General features: G+C 38.3%; 1 protein-coding gene across 3 annotated transcripts in view; it reads right to left on the bottom strand.

Annotated features, from left to right (window-relative positions):
* The window catches only part of AKAP11 (A-kinase anchoring protein 11), a 50,441-nt gene extending 30,500 nt beyond the window's left edge, over positions 1–19,941 (bottom strand). For 2 of the 3 annotated variants that reach the window (XM_020290353.2, XM_012755452.3), the window contains exons 1-2: positions 19,229–19,320; positions 6,281–6,379 (exon numbers count right to left, since the gene is read on the bottom strand). In XM_020290353.2, the coding sequence (XP_020145942.2) occupies positions 6,281–6,340 (60 nt within the window). In that variant the 5' untranslated portion in view covers positions 6,341–6,379; positions 19,229–19,320. Of the gene's footprint in view, positions 1–6,280; positions 6,380–19,228; positions 19,321–19,673 lie in introns of those variants that run through there. The other variant, XM_012755453.3, reaches the window with a different exon arrangement.
* Positions 19,942–20,476: the final 535 nt, after the last annotated feature.

Raw genomic sequence — 20,476 nt, 5'->3', positions numbered from 1 at the left:
TCAATTTATTTAATTATAAGATAAGAAATCCTGGAGATATTTTAGATGGAGAGTCACTCATTCTCCAATTTATATTCATTTTGGACTTTTTGATAATTGCATGCCAAACTTAATTCAACTGAGAAGAAAAAAAACTCCATTCAGCTGAAAAGGCTTTAGTAGAGTTCCACATGCCCCAAACACATACATACACATACACAGGCTAGACATTCAACTCCCTGGAAGACCACATAAGACCTCACACCAAGTTCACTCACTTTTACCTGACACTAAAACCTAACAGATGGCATATCTGATTTTCAAGTCACTAGCAGAATAGAAGCAACAACTTATACAACAAATTGAGAGGATGCAGAAGCCGCTGTAAGGCATACTAACAATAGTGATTACTCCCTTAACAAAGATGAAGACAGAAAAGGAAGAGACGGTAATTCAAAATAAGGTTTTTGAGGAGTATTAAGGCAGCTATATGATGAAGAGGAGGGTGACGATTCCAGATTTCGAGGATGGGGGGCAGTGGCTGTCACAAGTGCAAAGGAACAGAGGGAGGAAAAAGTTACATAAAGAAAATGATGACTATTATATTAATAGGCAGACACAAATAGAGCACTAATTTCCTTCTACCTTATTCCCCTTCCACTGATTTGTTGATCTGTTCTTCTATCAGAAACGTCCTTACTCCCCCATATTCCCCTGTAGAAATCCTACCCATCCTAAGACCCATGAAGATTTTTCCCATATCTCAAAGTTCCTGCTGTATTATTTGTACATCAAGATCATTTAGTTCATATCACAACATACTACAGTTACTACACTCATATATATTTGTCTTTCCTACCCATTAAACCAGATCATGCAGGTGAGAGACTATTTCACTCACTGTGTTTCCCCAGATTTCGAACCTCATACTAGATGAACTCAACAAACCGTTGCTAATTTTAATAAGTTAAAATTAATGGAAATCTTTAGTCTAAGGAGACACAAATATAAAATCAAAGAATTTAAGAAAAAAAGATGTAATGTTGAATTTTACCTATCAATAGGAACTCATAATTCATAAATAAAAGTACTACCTTTTTTCGTTGAAAAGTGCAATGACCCCCAGTAGCAATGAGCATACCCAGTCCCTAAATTTGGGTTTCTAAGTACCAATCACCAATAAAAAGAACTTAGAGTGCCCTGGGATTATGGCTGGTTCCAGGTCTGAGGTAGAGAAAATATGAAGTGAGCTTGGAAAATCCAATAGTACCAGAATGCTACTCAAAGACTAATAGGGACATTTCAAAAAACACAGAAGTCAGCTTGAAGAATTCTCATTGTTCAAATTTAGGACACTTGGAGCATCAAGAAGAATAAAAATGGTAATAGATTATAACTGCTGAATTTTTTTAAAAAAATCTGAGTCCATTAAAAAAGAAAAAGGGCAGAGCTCTTCTTTATCTAAGAACCCTGGCTAACAAATATGGACAGAATAACAAAATTAGAAAACCCCATTTGTAACTCTCAACATAATTACTGATTTAGGAAAGGATCAGCAGTGTATCCTAAATCTACTCGGTTAAAAGCTATTAGGGAACAGGATACTTGCACTGTCTCAAAGTATCATCCTACAGATTATTTATTAATTGTATTATTTACAAAGGAATTATGTGCATTTATATTGAAGATATCTGGTGGTTATAATCTTAACCACCTGGTCAAGCTTGGCATAAACAATATGCATCTCATGATCTGATAGAGTAGAAAGAACACAGTATCACATTTGGGGTGTTCCTGCTGAACCTAATTATAGGGAAAAAACCGGATGAACCCAGAACATGAGAATGTTCTACAAGACAGCTAGCCCAGACTCTTCCAAAGATTTATTGTCATGAGAAAAGAATCTCAGCCATTGGAATGATCTAGAATGGGGGTGGCCAAAGAGACACAATACCCAAATACAGTGTATAAATCTTGACTGGATCTTAGAGGAGAGGCAAAAAAAAAAAAAAAAAGTTACAAGAATATTTGAGACAATTAGGGAAATCTGTGTATGGACTGCAAATTACATGACGTGAATTGAACTAATGATTTTCTTAGGGGTGGTGATGCTGCCATAATTAGAAGTAAAGTAAAATAATGTCTGTAAGCCTACTCTCATACAATCATAAAAGTGAGAGAAGAGAGAGGGAGAATGAGTATGGCAAAATGTTAACAGAGGGTGAATCTAAGTGAAGAGTATATGAGGTGTTCATTGTACTGGGTTTTTTTCCCAGCTTTTCTGTGGACTTGAAAATATTCAATATTTTAAACCATTTTGTTTCCATTAATGAATGGAGGCTTTCATGCTAATTTACAAGCATTAAATCAAAATAGAAAAATATGAAATGTGAAATCTGAACTTGAACTATCAACATAAACTCATGACACTGTAGGAGCAAAGGGTACTCAAGAGTACCCAAATCTTAGTTTCTAAATACTATTCAGGGATCTTTGAAGAAATAGACAATTCCAGGTTTGAAGAAGAAAGTAGGTGAAACTGGGTCATCCTATACCAACAGTATACAACCAGAAAGCAAGAAGGATATCAAATAATTGTGAGCTTAAGACAAAGGGAAAGGGCACCACCTCAGAGGGACTCCTAGGTACCAATTTTGGGACAATTTAAGCCTGCGGTCCCCAACTCCCAGGCCACAGACCAGGCCACACAGCAGGAGGTGAGTGGCAGGTGAGCAACTGAAGCTTCATCTGTATTTACAGCCACTCCCCATCGCTCGCATCACCGCCTGAGCTCCGCCTCCTGTCAGGATCAGCAGCAGCATTAGATTCTCACAGGAGCACGAATCCTACTGTAAATTGTGCATGCGAGGGATTTAAGTTGCTCGCTCCTTGTGAGAATCTAAGGCCTGATGATCTGAGGTGGAGCTGAGACACTAATGCTAGCATTGGGGAGCGGCTGCAAATACAGATTATCATTAGCAGGGAGGTTTGATGACTGCACAATAAATGTAATGCACTTGAATCATCCCGAAACCACCCTCCCACCCAACCCCTAGTCTGTGGAAAAACTGGCCTGGTGCTAGAAAGGTCAGGGACCACTGATTTAAGCAACTTAAAGAAATGAATGAATTGACAGGTGAATAACTATAAACAAAGATTGTGAAGTATATAATTGTAAAAAATCCATGTGTCCAGAGCAATACAAATAAATAAATGAATGGATGAGGAAAAATGAACTCACTTGCCACCACTGGAGATGACTATTATGCTATGTCAATAATCTAAAATTGGTAGATTAAAAGATTAAATTTGGTAATTAAAAGCCATTTACCCTTTTATAGGAAACATCATAGTTTAAGGAGATTGGAGAAAGCCCTTTTTAAGAAGAATACCAGCTAATAAATGTAAAAGGAATGGTAGAATTAGGAAAATCACCATTTTGCAAAGCCCATGAAATAATGGATCCAGGAAAGGGTCAGCAAGGGGTGTCAAAAACATTAGCAAAAAGGTTTTTCGAAAAAACAAGATATTTGTACACAGCCATGTATCATTTTACAGATTATCTGCTAAATAAAAAAACAGAAAATACACTTTTACAAGGGACAGCTCTGGAAGGGTTATCACCTTAGTCAACTGATCCATCTTAGCATCACTGATCATACGAAAACCTGAAATTATGTCCTCACATCACCCTATAAAGTATTCTTGCAAAATGTTTAACCTGATCCAATTAGGATTTTACACATAACTTCTACTTTATATGAAATATAGAAATGGAATGAACAAATTAAATAGCGCCACAAGAAAACAATCAGACAAATCCACATGTGGGACACTATATAAGAAAGTGGCCTGGCGTATTCAAGAAGTCAGTCTTTCAACTCTTTCAATCTAAGTCACAACTGCCAAACATAATGAGTCTAGGAACCTAGACTGGATCCAAAATGGGGGAGGAGGTGAAGTATAAAAGACATTTCAGGGGCAATAATGGCAATCTCAGTGTACCTGGGTATTAGATATATGGGAATTTTATTTATTTTTCTTGGATGTGATAATGGTATTATTGTTACGTGGGAGAAGGTTGTTATTACTAAGAGAAGCATAGTGAAGTTTTTAGGGGTAAAGAGACATTATGGCCACTACGCCAAATGGTTTTACCAAAAAGTAAATACAGGCTGGAAGCAGTGGCTCACACCTGTAATCCTAGCACTCTAGGAGGCCAAGGCAGGAAGATCGCTTGAGGTCAGGGGTTCAAGACAAACTTGGGCAAGAGTAAGACTCCATCTTTACTAAAAATAGAAAACATTAGCCTGGGATGGTGGTGTGGGCCTGTAGTCCCAGCTACTGGGGAAGCTGAGGCAGGAGGATCGCTTTAGTTCAGAAGTTGGAGCTTGTAGTGAGTTACAATGATACCACTGCACTCTAGCCAGGGAAACAGAGACTCTGTCTCAAAAAAACAAAAACAAACAAACCAAAAAAAAAAAAAAAAACAAAACAAAAGTAAACATACAGACACAAAGCAAATAAGAAAAATATTAAGAACTGCTAAATACAAATAGTAGGTATATAAGTTTATATGTGAGTATACTATGTTTGTAACTTTTCTATATGCTTAAAATTTCTCATAATAAAATGTTAGAAAACATGGGGTGGAAACTATAGCTATTTTTTATTTCATAATATTAATTCCCAATAAATATTCAATGTGTCTCTAACTTTAATACAAAGAAAAGTGAAATCTAGAGAACTGAAGTATACCTTTCAATTTCCACATTAGCCATTAGGGAGGTTTTTGTCATTAAGTGGTACCAAGACAAGACATAAAAGGTGGTGTATGAGTGTGCATAACTGCTAATATAAATGGTATATAATATTTGGATTCACATACTTTGATCTAAAAGGGTATCCAAGGATTCAAGTGAATTCAAATAAAATCTTTACTGTATGCTTAATATGGATAATGTGCTGAAAAACAAAAGACATTAACACAATAATAATAATATAAAATTTCAGCCACTGTCTAATCCTTTAATCTCTGGCAATATATGGGTAAATTTGAGGCAGGCAGCAAGTATCATGGTTGGAGAACACTATATATCAGCTCACTATTATATTTTGTATATATATTATTTAGTTACAATTATTAATTTAAAGCAATTAGTATAACTTAATCATTAACATAAAGCTATGATCCAATTGCTAATCAGAAAAAAGTATAATAAATACACTACAGTTCACAAAAAAATACAATTACAATGTATTTACAAAATACATTACAGTCTGTACTTTTTTCAAATTTGTACTTTTTTCAAATTAAAAAGTGGACCTATTAAATGTAAGCGTTATTTGACTGAAAACATATGGAGCATATTACTTAAAAATGTAATTACCATACTGTTTGAAAATAAGTTCACTTTCCATTTTCCAACTCTGCAGGCATCCTGTACATTTAGAAACCATTCTCTTAGAGTTAGCAGTCAAGCCCATACATTTCTTAGCTCTCTACAGAAATGAATGACTAGATCAAAAAGTGGACTTGGATGCTTGTAAGAACACTGACAATGAGAAGTTGCAAAGCAGATCACCAAAGGAGACAGGAGTTACCATAAAAGAGAAGGGAAGCAAGAAAACAATTTAATGAAAGAAGTCAAAGACCATCCTCACGTGTAAGGACTGGTGAACAGTTTTATATGCTGCAGAGAAGATGAAGTCCAGAAAAAGGGCTAGGGATGCTAACCATCCTCCAGTTTTTGTTCTTCCCTTCTTCCTTTTAAGTAATGCCTCCTAAGTTTTAGCATGACAAAAATGTCAAGAAATGGAAGGTTAACCAAACTGTTTTAAGAGAGGAAGTGAGGAGGTTCTTCTTTAGACTAGAAAGAAGAAACGATCAAGAATCCTATTTCATTTGTTTGCTACTGGTTACCCAAAATCTATCACAGGGTCTGGCATATACTAAGCACTCAAGTGCCTACTTGGTGAATGAAGGAATGAATGGTAATATTTCTTATATATCTTTAGAGTAAAGTTAAAGGTATGTAAAAAAGTGGCCTATGTTGCTAAAAAGCAGACAGAAAACTATCTGTTAAGAAGAAAAGGGAAAGGAGACACTGTGATCTTTAGGAAATAAATCGTTGTGATCATGATTTCATATTGCTATTTTCACACATGCCGATCTTTGCAGTATTTTATTGTTACTAATAAGATTCATTTAAAGACAAAATATCATAGCTGTAGGACTTTAAAAAAAATCAACATATTTTTAAAACTGTCACTTAAAAGAAACCTAAGATAGTGAACTTACTTTTCTGACAGATGATCTAGTCTTCATGCGACTGTTTCTGAAAGGCTGGCAAGTCGCCATGACTATATTGCTGTCGTGTGTAATCAATGAAGAATTAATCTACAAAACACGTAAAGAAAATTAAAAGAAAATAATTTATTTATTAATCTTAGTAATTCAGGCAAGATTTTATGTTAAAATAATTTCTTTAAACTCGTTTAAAGAAAAAGAAAAATAAAAGCAAACAAAGATACTCTGAGCCCCAAAAGTTGACTTAGTAATCCAACATATTTGAAAAATATATGAATACTGGTACATTAACGAGATAGAAAATTATTACAAAAATCTTACTTTTAGGTTCAAAATTATAAAGTATTTTACTCTTACATCTATTCAATTTCACTGCCCTTTTTTTATTGCTAAACTTTGGTCTGAATTGAAGAGCCTTTAAAAAATCTTAAATAGAAAATATCACAAAAAGAATTCTAGCTTCCCTGTCTCCCCAAAGTCACTTTTATCTCTACAGCAACAATGAATGCTCTAGACATTCTTATTTCTTGGGCAGAAGATTTGATAATGCACGAATGAGAATATGAAATCTGTACATATCAAACAAGACAGATGAACTAAATCAAATTCCTTTTGTAAGTAGCTTAGGAGCATACCAACGACTAAAGTTCAAAAGACATCCAAGTTAGTACTTTATACACATACATACACAACCCTTGGAAGAAACTCTAAAACTAAGTCTTAACTTCTTAATGATGCATTAATAAAATACCTCTGAGAACTTAAATCGACTTAGGGCATTACCACTCAATTTCTACATTTGACCCCACAGTACCTTTTCCATTCATTTAAAATTTGTTCTACATACTATGGATACCAGGGAGACAAAACAGATATGACCCTCTTGGGCCCAGAGCCTTCTTGGGAAAAAGTTTTATTACAGTAAAAGGTAGGAATGGGGAACTGAATTCTAAAAACCAAAAACTTACAAATCAACAAGGATATAAGAAATGCTTAATTAGTTCCAAGTATTTTCAGAAAATCAAACTGGTCTTATCAAGAATTATCTAGTTCAGGTTTCGAAGACATTTGGTTAGTATAACTTTGAATTATGAAGAGATTTATGTACACAAGCAAACTTTTATCTAGCCCCGCCCCCATCAGTTCAAAAAAACTAAATTTTAATGACGTTCTCATGTTATATTCTTTCACTGTAGACATAAAAACTGAAGCGTGTGGGGGCAAACACACACTCCCGTTTAGCGATTTCAATATTTTAATTTTTAAAAAGAGAAAGAATTATGACGGCATTCTATTCTGAACTAAGATAAGTCCTAGTGGTATGTATAACAATAAAATTTAATTAATTACAGAAATTGAAGCAGCATCATGAGAAAGGGTCAGCATGACACAAAGGAGTTCCCATCAGCACAAGACAAATAAAGACAGGCCAGGATGCAGAAGAGTACCATTCATGTCCCAGTTCTGCCTCTCATTAGCTTTATTTCTTTGGGGTATACTGCAATATCTCTGGAACTGTTCCATTGATGTACATAACATCCAACTTACCAGACAAGTTTATTGTGAGAATCAAATGGAAAACAATTTATGAGAAGCACTTTGAACTATAAAACACAGACAAAAGAAGAACTAAAATGTTTACCAACAGACCAAAATGATCAAGAGGACCAAAACTATCAAAATAAGTTAGGATAATCCTTTTATTTGTCCAGGCCAACTCACTCCTCTTTTTTCCTCAACGGAACTCCTTCAACTGCCAGAAACTCTCAGTGGCAAATGGACTTGCCTCGAGCTTCACATAAAACAGAAAATGCAAGGATCAACACAAAGATTCTAGGAAAGCAGAAACTCTCAAAGTCAGCTCCTAAGTAAAGTAGCACGACCTTGCTGGAGAGCAATTTTGTAATGCACATCAAAACTCTGGAAATACTCATATTCCTACTCTCTGACCCAGCAATTACGTCTGGGAATTTGACAAGGCAAATAATGATCCTGGAACATCTAGGGTTCTAATGAGAGCTCATAATGCAGCAAGTGCTTTGCTAAGAGGTTTACTTTAACATCCTATTTGATCCTTAACCCTTTGCACTCGGATGTCGGGTGCGACTCGACACGGTCAGCATCGGTAGCAGCTCGTATGTCGACCCACAGTCGAAATGTAGTTTCACCGTGGGGGGAAGGGGGATTTTTGTCTATTTTTCCTGTATCTTTTCTTGTTTTCATTAGCATGAAAGGACAAGTAAAATGTAAATGCAGAGATGGTACACTAACTTCCAGGGGTAGATTATTATCCACTAACTTAGAGCAACGTTTAGATGGAAAGCTCCATATAATCATACCTCACCCCAACAAAAAAACACAAAGATTGTGTTGTTTGTTCTAACAGAAAAATCAAAGGAGGAAGAAGAGAGACGATTTATATTTGCCCAACATGTGAATGTAAACCAGGTCTTCATGTAGGTGAATGTTTCAAAAAGTATCACACCATGAAAAATTATAGAGATTAAAATTACTCTTTGAATGTATCAGTAATTTGAAATATTAAAATATCCAAATAAATAAGTTTCTATGAAAAGAAACTCCGGTTTTCTATTCTACTGCCGTGCTTTGTAAAATCTGGGGTATTTAAAAAATTAAATCCCGAGTAGAATAAAGGAATCGAGAAAAAAGCAAGCAAGTGCAAAGGGTTAAGACTGGCAGAACAATATTTCAGTTTGACAATGAGAAAAAATGAGGCAATGGAAAGTTGAGCAATTTGCCCAGGCCCACACAGCAGGTGGTAGAGCCGAGATTCAAATCCAAACTTTCTAACTCCAGCACGGGGGCTCTTAACCACTCCTCTATAGTGTATAAAGGTTTGATAAACTGTACACCACAGCTTATAACAGAAATAAACAGCAATCTAGATGCCAGAAACAAGAGTGACTAAATAACCTTAAATTCCTTCCCACAATGCCACAATGGCAGCCATTAAAAACAATGCTGAAGGACAGAGGAATGGCACACCTAACATCGCTTTCTCTAAGTGGACTCCTAACCTAGCCTGAAAGTAGAGTCTGGAAATGAAATAGGAAACAGCAATTACCTTTGCAGCTGAGGACCAAAATCAATTGTAAAGATAAACATTAATTCACCAATCACACTAAGGTGCCACATGACATGCCCCTGGGGCAGAACAAACAGGGTACTCAGAGACAACAGCCTGGATTTGACAAGGCTACTTCACTTTATTCCCCGATATTCCTGAAAAGCACACCCAGATAAAACACCTTTATCAAGATTGAGTAATTAATAAATAGAACCCAATAAGAGACCTATGAAGGAACACTGAAAAAACAAACAAAAAAACACATAAGAATACAGGGAAAAAGAAAAAATAATCCAAATATAATCATGCCCCTCTAACTCATATTACCCAATAGTTCCTCAAAATTTATAACATTCTTTGAAATTATTTAAAGGGCAACTAAGTTTAATTAAATATTTACACTTTGCTTCACTCAAAGGAAAAGAAAAAAAAAAACAATTTACTGACCCCTACTACACCACTGTGTGTTTCACTTAAACGTAAGTAAAATACTGTTTCATGAAGAAAAAAACATCTATTCGAGAATATGTGTGCAAAGTAAAGGTGAACCCAAGATGAGATGATATCATGTACTCCCGGCAAAGCAAAGAAAAATAATCATCTTTGGAAATGATGCAAAGCCAGATGAGGTAAGAACGAATAGCAGCTAGAGCAGGGGTTCTTTAGCCTCTGGTAAAATTAGAGAGAATGTAGTTTTAGACAGATTTCACAAGAGAAGCAAAAATACAGTGTTTTCCCCTACATACCTTTGTGTTATGATAAACTTCACTTAATGCTTTTTTGCTTTGTGCTCTATTCTGGGTGAATAAACAAGAGTCCTAAGCAGGGACTAAATATGTTAGTTATAGTCCAAGAAATTAAAGTGAACCTAGATCATTTGAAAAAAAAAATAGATGAGAGACAAGAAAGTACAGACGAACAAGGCAAACAACCAAAACATGAGCTGCCAGAGCTCAGGAAAGACACAGGGGGAAAAAATGCCACTAAACAAATGAAATCCCCTTATAAAGTAACAAAAAAGCAGAACAGACATTGCTAAAAACATGAACGCCAAGGAAGTTTTAAGAAAAATCACAGAACACAAAAGAAAAATGAAAGCAATTAGAAAACAATTATAACAAATACAGAGAACAGAGATACAGGACACTGAATAAATACTCGTAAACCTTTGATCCTGCAATTTCATTTCCTAAAATTTATCCTGTGTATATACTTCCACAAAAGTCATAAAGATATGTGAACTATTCACTGAAACAAAAACTAACAAACTAAAAATAACCTAGAAGTTTGTTGATTCAAATAAACTACAACACATTCATGCAATTGTTACCCAGCTGCTGGAAAGAATGTATTAGAGTAATACATACTGGCATGAAAAAGTAAGTTGCAGAATGGTGTGATGTGCTCTCACTTGTAATTTGAAATATACACATACACACACATACAGCTTTGACACAGCGTTTGTACATGCCTAAGAAATGTCTTGAAGGAGGTACGCTAAACTGATGACACTGGCCATCCATTATAAGTGAGATTTTAAAAAATGTTGTAAAACATCATCTATCTATAATATGAGAAGATGATAGATTAAGTAAAATAGGTTCATGCAAACATGTTTGCATTATCCCATTTCGTGTAAAATCTGTGTAACTACATGTGTTTTTATATGTGCAATATAAAAGAAGACAGACACTAGATAGGTACATTGGTTTTATCTGGGTAGATGCAATTATAGGTGATTCATTTTTTGTCTGTGTACATATGTTTTATATTTTTCTGGATGAGCACAAATTCTTTTATAATTTAAAAAAAAATTCCCCAAGTCTTTCCTCCTCTCCTCTGGCATAAGAAAAGTTCAAGTCAACATCATCTATTACTCAACCTTTTTTATATGAGGAGAATTAACCTTCCCAGACAGTCTCTGAAACACCTTTCTAGTCTTCTATAGACATTGCCCTAACTTGACTGTCCTCCTCTAACACTGGTTCTCAAACCTTATAACATATATGAATCAACTTATTTCTAACATACACACCATCCCCCGAGGAAATACACATTCAGTAGGTCTACATGGAATCCAGAAATTTGTATTTTTTAACAAGTACCACGTTAGTTCTGATTAAGAAACACTTGTCTCCATATATATTAGTCTCCTTCTTTAAATTCTATCATAACTTGTTACTCAAACACTAATATTTCTAACCTTCATTCTTGTCCTCATTTGTTCCCATTTTATTTCAGTTTCCAAGGACATTTTATCTCTACCTCTGGTTTTAACTAGCAAATAACTCCCTAAATTATATCTTTGGTTCAGTTCTTACACTTGAGTTTCAGTTCCATTATCCAGTTTTCTACTAGACACTTCCAACTAAATATCCCAGTTGCTCCAAAATTAGTATGTTCAAAAGCTGAATAAAATTTTCTCCCTATACAATCTCCTCCTGTATTCTCTCAGTAAGAGCCAGCAAACAAACCAATCCCAGCAAGTAGGCCAAGCTGGAAACAGGCCTTTACCTCAATCCCCACAACTATCATGTCTAGTAAATCACCAAGTCCTGACCTGTCATCCTCCTAAACTTCCCTCAGATCTACTGTCTCTCTTCCATCAGCTGAACTGCTACTTACTCTTCATGCCACAGTTCAAGAACCTCCCTCCTTGAAGGCTTGGTTCATCTCTCCTTTATCTTCTTGCTCAAATAGTAGTAACCTCCCAGACCCTCCCAAAGTGTTTTGCCCTTTATCCTATGGTGCCGTTGTTTGCATAATTTCTTCCTGCTGCAAGTTCTTTGAGGACAAAAGTGTTTCATAGATTTGTATGGTAACGCAGTAGGCATTCAAACATCTGCTAAGTCATAAAAGTAAATTATTAAAAAGCAAAGCATGCCTTTAAATGTTTAAATGGATATGTCTACATTTGTTTGTAAAAATACATTTAAAAGTTTCCAATAATCTCTATTTTATAATATCTGAGATTATATTTAAAATAAATGCTCTAAATACACATTTTGAACAAATGTCAAATGCCCAAGTGTTAAAAAATTAATATTCTGTTTAATATAACTATAATAAAACATGACAAAATAGGTATTAAAACACTAAACAGGCAACACAGGACTGTGATCCCTGAGAGAAGGGAAGCATTGGCTGACAGCTACTTCCAGGTCAAAATGCAGGGACAGGAAAAGCAAACAGTCTAGCAGTCTCACTGAGTTTTGAAGAGAGGGATCAGTTTGAGGAGACCAAGGTATTCAGAATTTATAGGGCACAGTGCTGGAGGGAGTGGGCAAGGGAGCGAGAGCTTTAGAGATCCGCAGATGGGTTCCTCCAGAACCTCTGGACAAATACTCTGCAAAATACCTGAGGTTAGGGAAATTACAAAAAGAAAGAAGCCAAGCAATACCTGGAACCAGACAGAGCTTAGAATAGTTTTCACTCTCACTAAGCAAACTGGAAAATCCTTGTAATATATCAGGCAATGGATAGATTCCTTAGAAAGAAATCACCTTAGTAGGGGGAATAAGTCAGCACTACACTAAAGGCTGTTCTAGACCCACACTAATAAAGTCTCAAAAAAAAAAAGTCTCTAAAAGCAAGCCTTAAAATATTCCAACAGATTCCAAATAACTGGTATACTCCAACTAAAACCAACATGCTTAAGGACTATAACAAATCAAGCAAGCAATAGTATAAAATCAATGGCTGACACGCAATCAAAAATTAGCAGGTATGCATGGGAGGAGGAAAATATGACCCATAACCAGGCGAAAAAAAGTCAAATGTTCTAAAGCCGTAAACTGACAGAACCAAGAAAGCTCAACAGACCCTAAGAATAAACATAAAGGAAACCACACCAAGACACATCATAACCAAACTGCTGAAAACCAATAATGAAGAGAAAATTTTTAAAGTGACCAGAAAAAAAGTACACATTACACAGAAAGGAACGAAGAAGGTCAGCAGACTTCCTGTCTATGTAAGCCAGAAAATGGAACATCTTTAAAACAAAGAGGGGAAAATTGTCAATACCCAATGGAAATAGCTTTCAAAAATTTAAACAAAGGCCAGGCACAGCGGCTCCCGACTGTGATCCTAGCATTTTGGGGAGGCCAAGGCAGGAGGATTGCTTGAGCCCAGGAGTTCAAGACCAGCCTGGGCAATAGCAAGATCGCCATCTCTACAAAAAATTTTAAAATTAGCCAGGCCTGGTAGTGCACACCTGTAGTCCCAGCTACTCAGAAGGCTGAGGCAGGAGGATCACTTGAGCCCAGGAGTTTGAGGTTGCAGTGAGCTACGAAGACACTACTGCACCCTATCCCAGGCAACAGAGCAAGACCCTGTCTCAAAAACAAAACCAAAAAACACTTTAGGCAAAATACATTTATTCAGACTAATAAGAGCTGTGAGAATTCACCTCCAGCTGACCACCACTAGAATAATTGTGAAAAGAAATTCTTCAGCCAAAGAAAAACAACACCAGATGGAAATCTGGATCTACATGAAGGAATAACGAATACCTGAAATGGTAAATATGAGGGTAACAGAAAAGTTATTTTCTCTTTTTTGATCTCTTTTTAAAAATAACCATTTAAACTAAAAATAATAATAATATACCATAGGGTTTACAATAGATGTATAAGTAAAACGTATGACAAAAAAAGTACAAAAAATGTAGTAGGTAGGAGATGAAAAAATATTGTCATAAGGTTTCTATACATGAAATGAAAGATTGTAATAAGTTAAAATCATCTTGTAAACCCTAGAGCAACCACTAGAAAAATAATACAGAATAATACCTAACTAGTGAACAGTGGAATAAAGGTGACATTATCTCCTTTTTGCAGATAAGGAAGCTAAGGCTCATCTTCACAGGACAGCTGTGAGACTATAATGCAATATTTGTAAAAACAGTACCTGATGTGGTAGGAACTCAAATCTTAGCTCCTTCCTTGGGTACAGACCTGTTGTTTGACTCGCAAAATCTAAAAATGCTACAGATGGCAGTTACTGTTTCATCTTTCAAAACAATAATCAACTGTATAAAAAAGATCTGAGTATCCTAATATCTATTAAGATACCTGCTTCTTCCTAGTTTCTGCCCTTTTCCTTTTTAATCCTAAATCAAGCTCATTCCTGCATTCACAATATACATTTTGTTCTCACCACTACCGGGTTTCTCAACCTCAGCACTGTTGACATTTTGGGTCAGATAAGTCTTTGTTGTAGGGAGCTGTCTGTGCATTGCAGGAATTTACAGTAGATAGTATCCTTGGTTTCTACCCACTAGATACCAATAGCATCCACCCAGCAGCAATAACCAAAAACATGTTCAAATATTGCCAAACATCCCATTGAGGGGCAAAACTGCCACTGTGTATTTTAGCACTTGAACTAGGGTACCTTATGTAACAGTTAAATGTATATATACAAATCTATGCCCTATATTGTAAAGCACTAACAATATTCAAGGCATATATTCACTAAGTGTCTAAGTAACAGTGACTGAGATACAACAATGAAAAGTCCCTGCCTTCAAGAGCTTAAATTCTACCATCATGCCTTACTCATCTTATCTCTGCATTCTCCAAAGGCCTTACCCATAAAAAACCACATATTTGTTGAACAGGCTGTAAGGTAAGGGAAATTCATCAAGAACATGAATTTCAGAGGGGCACCTGGTGGCGAGAGGGACACCATTAAATAAATGTCTCCCTACCGAACAACTTTTTGAAAAATTAATCCAGGGATATTTGCTCTATCATCTTTATTGTCTCAGAGAGAAAAATTATTGGTCTTTCAACTGCATTCCAGGTTGGGAGCCACTCCTAAAGTATGTTTGAGCCCAACCACTCACTAGTATTTACAGTAATAGCATGGGCCTAGTTGCCAAAGTACTAGTACTAAGTGTGAACTGCTACTGACTTCAAAACTCCTTGTACAGGAACAACAAACACAACTTAAAATAAGCATACACACGAAAACTAAAATCTTGAGGTTGTGTTTTCAATGTGAATATGCTGCCCAGAAGTTGAAGTTATGTTCTTAATTTTATGCGTAGCCCCACCTACAAGATTATTTTTAACAAAAAATATGTTCAGAATTTTAACCCAGAAACACAGTTCTCTTTATCAGTGACATCTGCGACTCCATGACTCTAAGAGTATATTGCTGAAAAGGCATTTAAGCAGCCCTTGCAAATATGGCAAGGCTGTAGCCTAATCCGCTAGTAGCAGAAATGAATGAACAGATCCATTTTGTAGTTGGTCCAGCACTTGACAGATACAAAGCACACTATATGCCCACACGGAACCTGTTAACTGACAGGATATATAAAGCACAAAAAAAGAAGAGTGTGAAAGACATAACCTCAAGGTTTCAAGCCTAAAGGGCTGGAAGAAAAGTAAAGTCTCTGCCAATTAGAGGGTAATTAGAAGATAGTGTTTTATTTCAATATGATAATATCCAAAAGCAATTAAAATTAACAGATTTAGTTGGGGGTCAGGGCTGGAGATGTTACTCTAAGAATCACCCCCATATACAAACCTTGAAAGCCAATCCCAGAAACTGGGAAAGAACAGAAAATCAAGAGGGAATCTAAGGTGATAACCATGATAAACGATTCCATGCAGGTATAAAAGAAACCACAAATAAATGGCACCTGAAAGGTAGGTGAGGTAGAGCTTTAGAAGAATTTAGTGTCACTGAAGTCAAGAAATAGTTTTAAGCACGAGTGGTCAGCACTAGACTTCTAAACTCCTTGAGGGCAGAAATGATACTCTTTCCTCTATGAACACTCCCTATCACAGCACCTTCCACACAGCATGCATTCAATAAATGCTAATACCGTACTCTTGCACCGAGCCTGCTATGTGCCAGCCAGACACTGTTTAATTGCTTTACATATAGGAATTCATAATTCTCACAACAAAAGGTGCTGATATTATACCCACTGTACACATAGGAAAACTGAGGCATCAAATGTTTAAGTAATTGCCCTAACTAACACACCTAGAAGAATCTGTCCTGAAGAGACCACTGGATCTAGTTAGATCATTACCAAGATGAGAACAAGTTCAATGCAGTGCCAGAGGAAGAGCTAAAACTGCAGGATGTTAAAGTACATCTGAGGTACCCTTCATTTCCTCTCTGACCATATTCCTTTTCTTTAAGAGCTTGCTGTGGGGCTGGTCTAAAAAGCACAGCCGTACCAACTGTGAGACACACCTACGTCTCCTCCCCATACATTTTCTCATTCCCACCTTCTTCCACGTCCAGCCAATTAAACTAGATACCTGACCAACTGAATTCGCTCTCCAGAAATTTAGAATTGAGACTTGGAGATATTTACTGAGAACCATGTTACAAAGTCAAAGTGAGTCTGGTGTGGCACTGTGGAAAATGAAAGGTTCATACAAACCAAAGTTATGGCGATGCAGAAACCAACAGACTTAAAGAGAAGGCCAATCTGAAAGAAACTGGAACAGAACTGCAGCGAGTAGCAGTGATATAAGACCATGTATTTCCTGAGAAAAACTGAAGTAACTGCCTGAGCTAGACTCACATGATATACATCATATAACAAATACCTTTTTTAAGTAGGCTAATTTAAATGGCTTTTTGTTCCTTGCAGCCAAATAATTCTCAAGCAATTAAGGGAGATCAAAAGAAAAAACACTGAGGAAGCAGCTACTATGTGCTTCACACTAACTTTGTAACTCTCATTTCAAGGATAAGGAAGAAGAGACTCAAATATATTAACAGATATTAGTTGTCTGACTCCAAAACCCAAACTTTTCACACTATACATCATTTGCACTCATGTAACATCCTCTCTGTTCTAGGCTGCTACACCATTTACCTTATTTCCCATGAAACATTCTCAGACTAATCCAAAAATGTTAATTTTTCTCCTTTTATCATGTCCAGTCTACCCTAAAAGTCTGAAACCCTTGCCAAAAGGTTACGAAGATCAGCAAAAAAATTCTGTCTCTGTAAATCAGTTTGCCAAGATGGAAGGATAAGGACTTTTCTAATTTAGATTGATTTCCTTTGCCCATTCATGAAGAGATATTTTCTCAGTTTTTCACATTTTTTCAAGTATAGACAGAATTCCTCTACCTACTTATAACTGGAAATTTCCCTTAAAGTGGCCTTTAAGGGAATCATCTGAATTGGTTTGAGTTTTTTTCCAGACAGTTACGTTCCTAAAATTAAAAAAAAAAAAAAATTAAAACTATGATACTTTTTCCAGCCTCCAAAGGCAAGGGAAGACTTCTTCAGCTTCTAAACTTATCCCTGGAGTTCAGAGACTAGAGAAGGACACAGAATTTCTCACTGAGGTTCTGGGTCTTAGGCAACTCCCCTATCATCAACATCTGTGAAATAATATCACTGGCTTAGTATTTTACCACTAGGCCCTTATCAATCTTATGAATAGTACAAGTTATGTGACTAGTCACTAGCTCAGATTGAGAACCCACTTTTTCCCTGACTCCCTTACATTCTCTGATCTCTCATAAACCAGTTACTCATAGCTACAACCACTTGTAAAATTCACTGTCCACCCCCGTCACAGTTTTGCTGGAAGGAACATAAAAAAAGTATAAATAACCAGGTTACTACTTGAAAAATGTGACTGTGTTTTAAAAGATTCATCAAATTACACTATATTAAGTGATACTAATCATGCAGGGCACTGGACTGCCATTTACTCTAAAACCATGATATTAAAACAAAATCATCTTTTAACTACTGAGTACATCTTTTCTGAGTGGCACTCTATTTTCTGAGTATTTTTAGACACAACAAAATCAGTATCAATCAACATAACATCCCTAACAAGGTGAGAAGAAGCTGAGGGAAATTTGAGCATTTTGCAAGTGATTGAATAATTACAAAGCTGAAACGAGAACAGGAATTTTTTAACTCCAGTTTGCAGTAAGGCCATCAGATTTATATCTCAGCAGTGTGTCTTACCATGAAATTCCCTAACATATAAAGCTAAACCATCTTAAATTTAATAAGATTTTACAGGAGAGGGAAAGCAGAGGGGGGAAGAAAACCGTTACCAAGTCATACCACTGTGGTGGTTCAGATTTTTACTGTCACTGTCATATACCAAAGTTTTTTTTTTTAAGTACTTCAGTTACATCTACATATTTTTTATAAAGAAGCTTAGATGCCTGGAATAATAGCAGTATACTCAATCCCTTCGTAATACCCTATGGCCAGCATTTAAGCCATTAACAGCCCAGGAGTGTTAACAGCCTGGGAGTGTTTGACAGCAATTGCAAATATCAATACTGCGAAGAACCGCTTGATGCCTTCCGTTTCTGTCGCAAGCTGTGAGTAGCGACCGGTTCCAGGGCTCCAGCGTTCTGACAGTGAAGGATGCTCGCTGTTCGGCGATAAAGTGCAACGTCCTCCTCCTCCTGCATATGCTCCTGTGCGCGCAGCACGAACACAAACTAAGCACACACACCACCACGCAGCCTGGGGACCCGGCTCTGAAGACCACCCCCGGGGGTGGAAACTGAGCCTGTCATTCAAAGGGGCGGCAGCTCCACCGCCACACTCGGGACCCCAGAAAGACCCGTCCCGAGCCCGAGAACCCCTCCTCCCCTCGGGGCCCAGTGCCTCGGGCTTCCTCCCTCAGCCCCGCTCCTCCCGCCTTCCCCCCACTGCCGTGCGAAGGCGCAGCTCTCGGGCGGCCCCGAAGCCAGAGCAAGGACTGCGGGCAGGCGGAGGGGCTGGGGCGCCGGAGCCGGGCCGCTCCATCCATCCCGGCCCCGCACCCCGCCGCCACCCCAGCCAGAGCGCTGCTTACGCCCCGGGGGAGTCCGCGCCTGGCTCACCTGGGGCCGCAGCCTCCGCAGCTCACAGGCATGTCACCGGCCCGCAACGACCTGGCGCGCGAGCCGGGCGAGCAGGCTGTTCGCCCCCTCCCTCACCAGCCCCCAGCCCTCCCCCCTCCCAGCCCCGCGGCCCGCCCCCGCCCTGCCCACCCCCTCGGCTTCCGCCGCCGCAGCTCCAGCCTGCAACACCGCCTACCCCCCACGCCTCCCACTCACTCTCGCGAGAGCATGGCGCGCCTCTCGCGAGAAGAACTCCGCGGCCAAGCCCGCGCAAAAGTAGGTTGGCTTTTAAAAGGGGAAAGAAGGAACAAGAAAAAAACCTTCCCACGTGCTCCCGGGCAGCTAGCGGGTCAGCCCGGCCAGTCACATGACGCCCAAGCGGCCTCCCCACTGGCCAGAACCCGCCCGGCCGTGGGAGCTTTAAACTCGAGGCTGACCTACGAACCTGCGGCGGACGTCTTGCGTGCTTCCTGGTCCGTTGCCTTGGAAACGGGAACCTTTTCCTCTGGCAAGTACCCAGGCCTTGGCTTGCTCCGCAGGTTTGGTTTGAGGCTCTGCCTCCTTTCCTTCGGCCCCTCAGTCTTACAGCGTGGAGCCAGCCGGGCTCCTTCTTCGCCGCAAGGCTAGTTTTGCCTTCTTCTGAAACCCCAGGCCCTTCCCGAAGTGGCCGCCCCACCACGTCTGACGGTCCAGGAAAGGCTCATCCTTTTGGATGGCTCCGCCCCTTCTCTCCTGTGCCTCCAACGGGGACCACTCAGGGCGCACCGGGCCGTCGGCCCCATCTGGACCGCAAGAATGCGCACCACGGGTTCGCCGGGCCCTAGTGCTCGACCTGACGTCTTTCCGTGGTATCGAAATCAGAAAGTAAAGCTTTGCTCACAGAGAATGAAAAGCTATTATGTTGACTATTTACACTTAAAATCGGAAGCCCCACTCCAGTCTAGCTGCACGCCTCAAGGGCATCTATTCCTCAAGGGTGGAAATGCCTGGTAGATGAGAAAGACATTTTTAAGTGTATCCTCATTATGACTTAAGTTTTGCACTATTTGGAGGTGATGGGCAGGGAAGAAAGGGTGCATTCTTATGTTCGTTTCTTCAACGAATTTTGGGTTAGTTCCTACATATATGTTAGGCAATACTCTAGGCTGCCGATTGAGCCCTGATGAAGAAGAATAGTGGGGGTTCTAGGGAGCTTATCTGAGGAGGAAAGAAGAAAAAAAATATCTGTTGGTGTTAAGCTGCGTGCAA

Source organism: Microcebus murinus, chromosome 13 (genome assembly GCF_040939455.1).
Source record: "Microcebus murinus isolate Inina chromosome 13, M.murinus_Inina_mat1.0, whole genome shotgun sequence".
Classification (NCBI taxonomy): Eukaryota; Metazoa; Chordata; class Mammalia; order Primates; family Cheirogaleidae; genus Microcebus; species Microcebus murinus.
The sequence above is the reverse complement of the archived record's forward strand: the minus strand, read 5'-3'. Positions and strand labels throughout refer to the sequence as shown.